This window comes from Anas platyrhynchos, chromosome 2 (assembly GCF_047663525.1).
Source record: "Anas platyrhynchos isolate ZD024472 breed Pekin duck chromosome 2, IASCAAS_PekinDuck_T2T, whole genome shotgun sequence".
Lineage (NCBI taxonomy): Eukaryota > Metazoa > Chordata > Aves > Anseriformes > Anatidae > Anas > Anas platyrhynchos.
Window position 1 is genome coordinate 9392573 of NC_092588.1, and position 12932 is coordinate 9405504.

The 12932-nt window shown below is 37.3% G+C and overlaps 1 protein-coding gene across 6 annotated transcripts in view; it reads left to right on the forward strand.

Moving 5' to 3' along the window:
• The window catches only part of ASAP1 (ArfGAP with SH3 domain, ankyrin repeat and PH domain 1), a 148534-nt gene that overhangs the window by 64033 nt on the left and 71569 nt on the right, over positions 1–12932 (forward strand). For all 6 annotated transcript variants that reach the window (XM_072034307.1, XM_038174126.2, XM_027452716.3 and 3 more), the window contains one exon: positions 9014–9086. In XM_072034307.1, the coding sequence (XP_071890408.1) occupies positions 9014–9086 (73 nt within the window). The remainder of the gene's footprint in view (positions 1–9013; positions 9087–12932) is intronic.

Below are 12932 nucleotides of genomic sequence, written 5' to 3' on the forward strand. Positions count from 1 at the left end.
ATATATATTGTTACATACGTAACACGTTTTTGTATTTTTTCTGCCTTATGTTTCTCTGTTCTCTGTGTACCACAGTGATGGCTATTCAAATTGCCATGTCTCCTGTCGTGTAACTTCCCTTATTAAGTTAAGTATGTTCAGAGAACGTTTGTATCGATGAACATGATGTTGAAATTCAGAATTAACTCTAGTACTTAATACCTGAATTATACTTGAGATTTAAAAAAAATAAAAATCTCCCCTTTTTGAGCCCCCTACCCTCTTGGGTGTTTTGTAAGTCATCTCTAGCCCAAGACCAAACATAGCAATTAGAAGTACAACATTATACGTTGCAAGACTTACTTCTGCTTTTGTAATCCACCTCTTTTTTTCTTTTTTTTTTTTTAAATGTGTGTTGGAATGTGTCCTTATTTTCTGTACTGTTTCTGGACTTGATATTTTCCCTCACTCCGGTTACTCTCCTACAATGTAACCCTGCATTGTATGGGGTGTGATAAACATTAAATGCTGGAATCTTCTAGCTGGTTATTTGGGCGTAGCTCTGAATTTCGTAGTAAGTGCTGGTGATCATAAATTTAACATGGCTTGAGATGAAGTCTTATTGAATCTGTCCTCATAGTCCTCTCCAATAGCAAAAATCAAACATCTGAGTCCCAGAATGCTGCAGTAGTTTTCAACAATATGCTGTAATGGAAATACTACTTCCCCTTCCCTTTTTTTTTTTTTTAACCTAATGTGACTTTTGAAATCTGTAGTTAGGAATCAGTAGACAGAAGTCTAAATATTATATACAATTGTTGTAATGCATTAATATTTTTCCACTCTCTCTGAATGCTGAAATGTAACATTGCAATCACGCATCAGTGTGTGCATTTATGTATTTCTTCAGAGGTGGGAGGCAAAGGAACATGGGTTGTTTCTGCTCTGAAGTAAAGAAGAAGAAATACTGGCTGATGCAATTTTATTTGCAGGAAAAAAAGTGGCCGCAGTAGGAGTAGTAACCCTTTGGAACAGCTTGGTCTACCACGACTGTGTATCTCGTGTCCTTCCTATCTCTGCTGCTAGCTGATACCAAATATCAACAAATAATAATACTGATTCAAATTTAGAGCTGGCAGGGGTAAGCGTACTGTGCAATTTCAACACCACTGTCATGCTGGCGATGGCTGAATGAGTGAGTACTTTATTCATCCCTGAATGTCATTTCTGAGCTCCTGTAAAATTCATCGGATCTCTGTAGAACACTTTAAAGAATTTTTCTGCCTGAGAAGGTGGTAATAACCGTAACTCACGCGTCCACATCCAGTTTCTCTTGCTTCCCTGGCTAGATAATGTCTGTGAGTTACTGGGATAACAGTTTAAATACAACGCATGCTGCAAAATATTTTGTGGTTTGAAAAGAGAAAAGAGCTAACAAAGAAGGAAAATATTTTGTGGTATTTAAGTGTGATGGGGCAGCTGAAGAACTCTCCTGTTAGTGAAATTTACAGTCAAGTGTGGTGGGAGGGGAGCAACTGGGGACTTTCATTTGTGCTTTTTTTTTTTTCTTTTTCCAAGTCAAGTTACTAAGAATCGGATTACTTCCTTACAAATTCATGTCAGCTAGCATGTCTGTTCTTTGAAAGTGGTTTTGGGTTTGTGCTGTTTGCGTGCTATCTCCTATTTGGCTAGCTGACTTTTAAAAGACCTTGCCTCAACTGTTGGATGTTATCTCACATATTTATTTTTTGATTGTTTTAGAAAATAACCTTGTTCCGTTCTGGGCTCTTGTGAATTGTATTTAGTTACGCCTTTCAAAAATATGCTTTTGGGGTTAGATTTTTTGAAAGAGAATTATGCTTTATACGGTATTGTTTTTTTTGCAAATGACAAGCATCTTTGATAAATTAAGGACTTCACTTATATACTACTTCTACGGAACTACATATTTGTATACTGAAAAAAAAACATTTTGTTGAGTATTATTTGGTAGCCAATACTGATGCTCAAAATACTCAAAATATTTGCACGCAGGCATTTCTACCTGACTTTGGACAAAAAAAAAAGTGTAACGAGGGGTGTGTAAGAGCAGAGAATGGGCTTTTCTTTCTTAGATTAAGATCATCATTCCCTTTGGGCCTTTAAAGTTCCCCATAGCAGGGGAGTTGGAAATGGACGGGCTTTGAGGTCCCTTCCAAGCCAACCCATTCAGTGTTCTTGCTTAGGTTTGTAATAATTAGTGATTAAGCTGACTGGTATAATGAAGAGAATCTGGATATGAGTGATAGTAGAGGTGCTATCATTAGTGCACATTCAGAGGCACGTGGATGCCTGTGTAAAGGTAAGGATGTTTATCATCCGGATGAGTTTATCCCCAGCATGAGCTGTTTTAGAGCTTGTGCCTGGGGGAATATTTTGCATCTGTCACTGGCTCCCCTCAGGTGTTGTCACTAGGAGAGGGCTTTTAGCATCTCCTACACATCAGTTAGAAAGGGAATCTTACCTGTCTCATCACTGGATCTGGAAACAAATGTCATAGTTCTGTTTTTCAGTTAGCTCTAAAGATGCTTTATGCACACAATTAGCTGAACTCAAGTTTTAATATAACTCAACGTAAAGGACGGAGGTTCCCAAAATACTGTTACATATTCCCAAATGTGTCTTAGCATGTACGAGATTAAAGATCACCTCCGTGCTCGTTAGGAAAAGCGTGCTGCTAATTTCATGTTGTCTACAAGTAATCATACCTGGATAGCAATTAGCAGCTGCTGTTGTGCCCTTGCAGTAAAGGCATCTGGGTAGGAGTGTGGTTGCCTGTGGGGATCCAAAGGGCAGTTGTCAAAACAGATTAAAATTTAGCTATTTTTGACTTTTTAGAGAGATTTTATAAGCAATCTCAACTATACTGCCATGTGAGTAATGCTTGAAGAATAATCTAGTGACAGTTATTTTTGCAGCTCTTTTTAGAGGCTGTGCGAATGATTTGCTCCTCTGCTGTGACCTTGATAACACGATCAGGCCGATGGCATTCCCCATGTACATCAGCCTGGGGAGGGGCTGCTGTTACACAGCCCAGTGCAACGCGAGCAGCACGTGATAGGAGAGAAGTTCGTTGGTGGGATGTCTGTAAAGCGTTGCATTACTCCAAGAAAATATTTTCTGCAGATACATATTTCTTCAATTTGATTACCAATGCTCTTTTTATTAGTTTGTGGTTAAACACAACCTGGAAATTGTAAAACTTCAAGGAAATTACTATCTTTTTTTATTTTTTGAGAAGATTAACTTGGTCTTATTTTGGGAGTAGCTGGTAAATAATGGTGTACTAAATGATGATGGTGTTGGTTATTACAGTGAAAAAACACATCATCAGTCACTTATGTTTGGTTTTCTCTCATTTGGACCCTTTGGGTTTTTAAGTAATTCAGGATGAGTTCAAATACAGCATTCTGTATCCATCTTTTACCAAAGGGATTAAGTGTCTCTAGAAAATTCTTAACTGCTCCCCTATTTTTGTCGTTTAGACATGTGCTGAGAGCAGCAATGGGAAACAGACGGCAAACTTGTGGTTGGCAGGGCCAGCACGAGCAGGGTGGAGGGGCAAGGACAAGGAAGGGTGGCCCAAATCATCTCCATATAGAGAGCTGAGAGCTTGGTAGTCCGCCTGTTTCTCAGGGGGAAGGCTACAAGAGGCTTACTTTCATCTTCTGTTTTCGTTATATTTTGCTGGAAAAATCATCAGGGCTTCTTTTGTTGCCGTGTTTCAGTGGTATATAATACCTACATATATATATATATATATATATAATAAATGTATATACATTTATTATCCATCCCACAAAGGCTGGACTTTATTGTTAAGAACAAATTAAATATACATACATACATATATATATATATATATATATATAAAAGGTAAATGCCTGTCCAATACCAGTAAGGTGCCTTTGCTCTGCTTGGTTATGTGGCTATCCCAGCTGGGACTTGAGCAGATGGGAAACATATTTGTAGTAGACAAGTAAATGTCAAGTCACTTCTGTGCCAGGGTTAAGCTGGTGAGCGAAAGACTTTGATGTCTCATAGTCCCTCAAAGCCAATGTATCACCCCATGTATTTCTGTGAAATAACTTAACGCCTTGTATCTGACGAAACGTGCATGTGACTACCAAGTGTTTATTATTCCCATTTGCATGTCTGACCTCAAATATTTTACGCTTCACATGGATTACTTTATATATGAAATTAATTTCTTAAAATACATGGAGGGTTGGATTTTGTGTTTTTTTTTTTTGTTTTTTTTTTTTGTCACAAATACACATGTATGCTTGGATGGCCTTCAGGCTTCTGCCATGGGTTTGTCTTGAGCAAAATATTGTAATTGTTTAAAACATTTCTGGTTTGGTGTATTATTTTTGTGGGTGGGCTTTGGGCATGAAAATTTTTAGGGCTAACCTCCTAAATATTTAGTGAAATTCTAAACCTCTGGTACATAGATGAGAAGTTTGTTCCAGCTGGAAAATGTATTTTGTCTGGATTAAATCTAATTGAAGATGATAATAACATTTGCTGATATATAAATGTGATTGTCAGTATCTTGAGCCACTCAACTTTTTATTATTGTAAGGTTGAAACAAATCAGTCTTGTCTTCCATCTGTAAAGGTGCGCAAAGCACAGGCAACAACAGAGACTGGAGTTTTTATTAGATTTAATGGAAGTAAAGGGCCACAGCATCCTCTGCAGATGTCTGCCCCTAGCACAGTGTCCATGTGTCACAGTGTCAATGTCTAGAAGAGCTAAATTTTGTGTATATATGAAATGCTTCTGTGATCAGTACCTGTAAGAGTGGTTTATACATCAGTCAAGAAAGGAAGATTTCTGTGTTGGTCAAACATGTCTTCATGCTTATTAGGAGTAAGTACCTTTAAATGATTGTAATTATGGTCTCTAGTGTATAGACTGACATGTGCATACAGATACAAAGATTTGTATCTTCACACATTCACACGAATATGTGTATGTACGTATATGTATACAAGGGTGCTAAAAAGGCCCAAGCTTCTAAAGAAACAATTAGTAGTTTGTCTAAATGCAACCTGGGCAGGTTTTGTACATCAAAGATAGAAATCCAGCATCTAGCACTTCTCGTACTGCACAGTAGGGTAATTTCTGGTTTAATATTTAGCAGCTATTAAAATAGAACTTGGTCCAAAAATAAGCTATGCTTCATTCAGAAGAGATGAGGTGCTAAAGAGAGTCAAAAGCAGCGCCTGTGTGGACGCCTCAACCCAAGGGAGTGAAGGAAGATGAAACCTTAACAGGCCATATCTCAGGGATCATGCATAGCAAATCTGCTGCTATGAGGAGCAAGGAGCTTTCCTTGTTTAGTTTTATATAATCAGATTGAAAGTGGAGTGTGTGTGTTGTTTTTTTCTTTTCACAAGTGTGTCTCAAGGCTTTTTATGTGAATGCTATATTTGCATTATTTTTGAATAAATATGGAGGTTGTCTCCAAGATGACCTGGTTTTGAGAATAAAGCATTATTCAACCAAGGAGGTAGCAAACCTGTGTTTGCAGGTACCTTTTAATCATCTGTCTCTTCAGAATGCTTCAAAGTATTCAGAGGGTAAGAAAATGTTCTCCCAAGGAAGTTAAAAAGATGTCTTGGGAGATCATATCATAGCAATGAAGAAAGAAGTATTTTCCAGGAATGAATGGATGGTGATGAGGAAGAGTTGAGGTATACAGGAAGGTAGCCAGGAGCATGTCTGAGTACCTAAAGATTTGTGTCAGAGAATTCCTTGGTTCTCTAAGACATGATACATTTCAATAATAAAAAAGTACATCACTTTTATGGGAACATTGTCGTTTGTCTTTTCCACATTGGGGAATAAAAATACCTAGTATTCTAAATACTGCAAAATAAAACGAACAGATATTGCAAAAACACGCTTTCACATAACTGGGGCGAGCAAGACTGTGTCTTCCTTGTTTAACATATTGCAAAGGTTATATTACTCGGGAATAAAAATGGAATCGAGCGTTGAGTGCAGCATACTGCCTCGGCAGCAGAATGCAGCTATAAATTATGAGCAAAAGGCTTCAAGAGGAATGTAATTTATTTAGAAACAAAATGCCTGCATATTTATATATATATATATATGTATTTTAAATCAAAAACGAGATAACAGGGTTTGGACGCCTAGAATCCTATGTAGCATTGAGTTCCATCTGTGGTAGGCATTTTCTGCGCTGCCCTGATATATAGTTACAAGTGCGTGTGGATTTATTTTATTTAAAGAATTTTGGACTGTGACAAATTAGTTCATATAAAGCTTGTGTTTGCAAGTATAAAAATAAAAAAAAAAAAAATGAGCTGTAGTGTCATTCCGATTTTAGGTCTCTGGCTCCTTCAGGCACTGGATGTCATCTCTGTATATGGCTTTGCTCAGTGACTGCTCTCAAAGTAACGAATGTTCCCTTTCCTCTTCCCTCCATATTAGTGACTAAATGTAATTGAATATCAAAGTCCAATTTGCGAGATTTTTCTAGCCTACCTGTTCTAATTTTTCCAGATTGACATCTTTAGGAGCAAACTCCAAGAAAGATTCCACTTTGGTTTTGTTTTCTGGGTGTCAGGTTTGCTTCAGTATTAGAACATCACACTGAGTTGTATTTCTGAGTTTCATCAACCTTAACAGTTGTCCTTTTCCAAAATGTTGGTTTTGATTTCTTATACTACCCTGCACTCAAACACTCAATAAATTAGTGAATCATACTGTCTTTTCTGCTAGTTGAAGATGGAGAAGTTCAGTGGAAATGTCTGATAGTGACTGTCTGGCATAGCACGCAGACAGAAGCCAAAGCTTTTGACAGCTCTTGCAAAGGAATCTAAGAAGAATTGCCTGCTGTGCACTGGCTTGAAAAAGAACACAGAGTTCTTAATATTTTATTAAATGTAAAAAATTTAACTCTTTCTGTCTAGATGTCTAGAAGTCAAGTAAAAGCAAGCATCGCATTGTGGAGCAGAAGAAATATTTGTTAATTCCGACTGTTTGAGTTAGTTCTGATGCAAATGGAAAGTGGATTAAACAGTATTAGAAAACATTTTTATAAACTCTGTGGTTCCGAATTTTCTAGTTATATCAACTGTAGAAATGTTTGTGTGGTTAAGAATCTGGTGGTTTTTAGTTGGATGTTAAAGAACAGAAATTCTACTTTTTCTTCCAGATTTTCATGTATTGTTCAATTGTAATACACTTTGTTGAACTTGGGCCACCCTAAAAGAACTGAGATAGTTCAGCTGGTTTCTCTCTCAGTTGGTTCCTGCGTACACTGAAATTCTTATTGCTGTGAACCAGAGCCTTGGTGTATGTGACCACCACCACCTCCAATTCTCTGCGCTCCTGTTGTCCTGGAGCGGCTGCCGTGGTGTGGTGGTGGTGGTTGTGGGGGTTCTTGTTTGGTGGTAGTGTTTTTTGTTTGGTTTTTGAGATTCTTGATGCCTACCACTGTGCACTGCAATCATCTCAGTTTGGACAGTAAAAACTTAGGAAGTTTTCATCCATACCATTGCTGGTGGTGACCCTCTCTGAGAAGATGCACCATGCCATGAGCGTGGCTGCCTTTCTGCCTGCTGAGGAACAAGTTCAGCATCAGTTCACCACTCTTCAGATACCAGACCCCCAGGAGCTTCAGGCTTCCAAGTTTCCTCCAGTGGATAATGATAGCTACCCACGCAGCCCTGCCATGGGAAATTTGTGGTCTGCTCCAGCTGACAGATTAGCTGGGCTGCTATCCTGACAATAATTCTGAGTGCGTTATCCAATTTTCAGTGACTTGAATGGGAATATTATATAGCAAACACTGCCAGCTTGATTAAAAAATAAGATTATCGGTCTGACATCATTTATGGGAAATTAGCTATGATCTAAATGGGAAAAAATAGAAACGTTGAAATTATTTTCTATATATTCTCCGTGTACAGCAGGACTTGTGTAAAATGTGCTGTGCATGCAGGATGTCCAAAGCTCACACTTAAGCGAAATTAACTGGATCACTGCAAACAGCACCAGTATCAAGCTGTAAGTCTTCATTCCACAAGTCTAGAGTAGTGTTTATTTTGACTTTATATTTTGCTATATCACAACAGTTCTTTCTTATGTTAACTAGATTTCTTACATCAGATTGCAAGAGGGTAAGGAAACTAAGTTATTTACAAAGAAGAAAGTGTCTAGAAATCTAATCTAAATTCATCATTATTGAATAATGACCTTATCTTCTGGATTTTGAAACTATTCAAATCCATGAGGGGATCCTGAAAGTGTATATTTGAATATTACTCTTGTAAATACTCCTTTTCAGTGCTGTGCAAAATCAGATCGTACCTCCTTTTTTTGGTATTTTCATCTTCTATATTTATAGAAGTTGTGGGGCTTGGGGAAAATGGTTAGTATGGTTGCTTGTGCAAACTTCTGGTATTTGTCAAAGTAATTGCTATAAATTATTTATAACTGAATAAAAGGATTTTTCATGGATTTCTTTCACATTCCTCTTCTCATTCTCCCCGGTTAGGTATACATACTTACATATGAGAATGTATTTTGTGTCTGTAGATGGAACAGGGCTAATAGGGGCAACCTATGGAGTCCACAAGCAGCTTAGTTATAGCAGAAACAATAAGAGTTACAGTAGAAGCTTCTGACTGTTGGTTGTTTGGTGGTGGTTTCTTGTGTGAAATATGTTACATTTTGAATAAATGCTTTGTCCTATTGCAAAACTAAAATAGTTTAAAACATTTTTTTTCTTTTAGTTCTGTCACTGTTGCTCTTCTCTGCCTCCAGACCATTTTCACATCAGTTCTTTAATTCAGCTTGAAGGGGCAGAATGATCTGAGACCTTCCTGCAGGCTGCATGTGTTGTATTGGCAATTTTTTTCCAGCCTGTGAAACTACACATTCTGTGTTTTTAAATGTTTTAGTGTATTCTTTTGATTAAGGAAATATATAAAGTTCCTGTATTTGTTGTTTTTACAGGCATTGGATCAAGACAGAACTGCACTACAGAAAGTAAAAAAGTCTGTGAAAGCAATATATAATTCGGGCCAAGGTAAGACATTGTTTCCAGTTCTACATGAGAACCTAATAATTTGATTTCAAGTTTGAAAAGTGTGTCTTAATATTTATGCTGTTTAAGTACATAGCATGTAGGATGCTTATCTGTTTACCAGTGTTGGGATTGAATGTTTAAAAACTTACTTTGGTTTGATGCAAAATCAGAAGCAATGTTTTCCTGTTCTTTCACCCTCCTGGTGCTTCCTAAAGGCCTCTAGGAGAATTTCCATGAGGAAATTTTTCCTGCTGCCTTAAAATTTCTAGCAGGTTTCTTCAACTAGAGCAGCTATAAGACAGTGTCCTAAGGTGGTATCCTGTGTTGAATATATACAGAGCACACTTCTAGGTGAAATAAGAAGGATAACTTGTTAAAAACTTGTAGGAAAAAAAAGTGTACAGTATTTTGTTCCTTCAACATTTGCTCTCTCCTAGTAACACAATAAAAATGGCATATCTCACTCGTATGCCTAAATAGTGGAGGCTTACCATTATTTTGCACTTTTGCAGAAGCTGTTGATGTTGCACTGAAGCTGTAGTAGTGACTTTGGTGGAAGGATAGGTGGTTAGAGTGTGAATCAATAATCAGAGTTCAGTTACAAATGATGATCAAACACAGCTCAAAACACAAACTGGGTTTTAAAGATGTGTTAAATGTCTTCTACCTCTGTTTCTTTTAAGGTTAAAAAAAAAAAAAAAGTCAAACGCAAATATGGTAGCAGAGCTGTACACCTTCTAGTAACCATCTGGTTGTGAGTAATGGGGTTTAGTAAATCCCAGTTCCTGTTCCCCAGCAGAAATTATGAATTTAGCAAGCATTTTCCTTTTGCAGAGACACTTCTTAGTGGCCTTAGTTTAAAACCAAGATGACTGTTCCTGTGTTGTTTTGGCAGTGTTTTTGTTGTCCTATTGACTCCAGTTTATGAATGTGTGTGAGCTTTTAATGAATTGTAGGTTCTTCATGCTTCTGCTAATCACTAACGTTGTGCTACTTGCATCATATTTTGATTAGCTTTTCTATAACTTCTGCTGATGATGAGTGTTTTTTTCCTAATAGGATGTGAAGCCAGGTACAAAATGAGAATAGTACTTGATTAAATGTGTATTTACTTTAATGCTTTTAAAAGTACTCAGATGTTCCAAGCAGCTCTTTCTATATGAAAGTACCTATTTACTGAACTTTAAAGCTGCTGGACATCATCGAACATGTGACAAGTTTTCTGCATGTTTTAAACGTTACTGGGTTTACCCATTGTTTGTTTTGTTATAAAAGTAATATTATTTTAAGTGCTTGTAAGTAGGCCGTGCTATGTTATGAATTTGTCACATCGAGTAGAAGTAATAGCGGGTTGGTTAATGGTTTCAGTTGTCTGTCTTGGTACTTAAAAAGAACTGCAGATAATTTGGTAGCTGCTTTTCTCCTTTTTTCTTTTTTTTCTTTTTTTCTTTTTTTAAAAAGTATTGTTTTGAAAGTACAAGTTAGTGCTCTCTTCAGAAGAATTCATACCGTTCCTAATACTCTAGCTCCCTCTTCAGAATGCTGTGGAAATAGGCTACGGTATAATTTGAAAATGTGCACAGGAGGCAATTCATACAGTAACTGATAAACTAGGATTAGTAAGAGGAGAAAAAAAAAGTGGAAGTTTTTATTATATGTGTGGAAGCTTGTATAAGTTGATATAAAAATATCGAGCTAATTAAACCTCAAACTCCCTTTTCCTGCTTGTACAAAGAGAATAGCTAAGGCATCTATTTTATTCTTCTCTGGTGAAAGTGGATTTTGCTGATGTTTATCTTCATGTAAAGCATGCTAGAAACAGCTGTGAAATGCATTGTCATGTATTGAGCTCTGTCCCATTGTTCAGGCAAAATTTAGCTGACTGTTTTCATGAGGGAAGCCTCTATATTTTTGAGAATTTGAAATTGAAATTGTTTTGTTTAAAAACTTTATTGTTTGCTAAACCTTATCTAAAATTCTAGAGTAGGAAATGTTTTTTGCATCTCCTGTGCTTCCTAATCTCCTTTGAGAACTCTAGCCAGACTGATGACGGATGGTTATTCAGCTTTAATACAGATTCTTCTCTTTTGAGATCAGTAAAGCAATTTATACTCTACCAAAAGTCATAGCTAGAATTTTGGGGGGTTGTACTGGGGTGTGGGTGTTTGATTTTTTCTGTGTTTTTCGTTTGTCTGTTTGTTTTTGCCTGAGGTTAACGTTTGGATAGTGCCATTTACACAGTACAATGTCTCATACGCAATTCTTCAGAATACCCGAGCACTCCAGCCCTGTGGTATGTTGGGTTTTCTCTTTGTTGCTGAATAATGAACCTCAAGGGACGCTTCTCTTTTACTAAGAGAATTTAAATGTCACCCAAAGATGTTTGCTTTTTGTGCTTGGCCCTCCCCCATCTGTCAGATTTAGATTTGGAACTATGCCTGTGGAAATGAAATCATACCAGCACAGAAATGTGGAAATCCCTTAAAGATCCCTTCCTATTTATTTTTTTTTTTCTGCCAGAATGTACTGTTATGGCAAGTACTTTTTATGAAATCCAGAGATAACAAATTGATACCTCATTCTCACCACTTCTTTCATATACAGCTTGTGGTTTATTTCTGTCGTGATACAGGGAATATGTAATAGGAACCTATCTTATGTGACTGCTCCATGAACTAATGGCAAATCTGTTCTCACTAGCTTCCCCATAACATTGAGTCTGAATTCTAACAGCAGGAGATTGCAGTCAGTTTTGCTGTAGATTTTCAGTAGTGTTTTTTTAATTATTACTAATAGTTCTATTTCCACAGTATGACTTCCAGATACAGTCAAAAGAATTTAAACAACAGAGAAATAAAAACATGAAATGGCATGCAAGATCAAAGGTACTGTGTGGGACAAGCAGTTCATCAGGTCTCCTGCAATGATAAATAGAGGATGCTTGAAGAAACAGCAGAACAGTCCAAGGATTGGGGGGTTATTTATTACTTTAGTTTTTTCTTTTCAGCTTGCAATGTTATGAAGATATGGAATGACTTATGTAAAGATTGATAAAATATTATAAATTAATGTAAACCTTCAGCATTCGCATCCTTGAATCAGTCTGGTTAAAGGCACTCTCGCTCCTTTGCAAAGCTGTCCCGTGCATCCTATTCAGGCCCCAAATCCCCTGAGAAGCAGACTGGCCCTGTCCATGTCTCCTTTGGATCATTTGATGTGAAATTGAGGGACTTTCCCATGTTCTTAATGCCCGCGGAAAATTTGAGGTATAAAAGTTAGTAGGGGATTTTGGAGACCCAAACTTGCTAGAGTAGTGTTAGAGGACCAGTCTTTGCAGGTGAACCCCTATTAGATTCAGTGTCAGCTGTTCTACCTGTTGAACGATATGGATTGCCTTGTCAGCCACAATATCTTTTTTGTTTGTTTTTATTACATAAACTGTCACATACGTTCAACCATCCTTACTGTCTTTCTCCAAAATGGCAGGGTAACATTTTCATTTTAAAGAGGAAGGAAGAAGAGAGAATTTGGTGCGACAGGGACAGGAACTACACATTGTATGGAGGGTTTAAATACACAAAGATGGTTTATGCTTCTCTGTTGCATCCTCTAGTTTTAGGATTAGCATCCTCTATATTTCTTAACCATTTCTCATGGCTCAGCTTTGTTTTGCTTGGTTGCTGAATGTCGAGGCGTTGTTACTCCAGGACTTGGTTGTATAACTAGACATAATGATTTCTTAAAATTAGGGGGGCTTCCCCATGTGCGTTATGCTGCCTAATGCAGATGTTCAGCCCATCAAATCATAGACTTCTGTGGTGAGCTACATCTGCTTTCCTGTGCGTT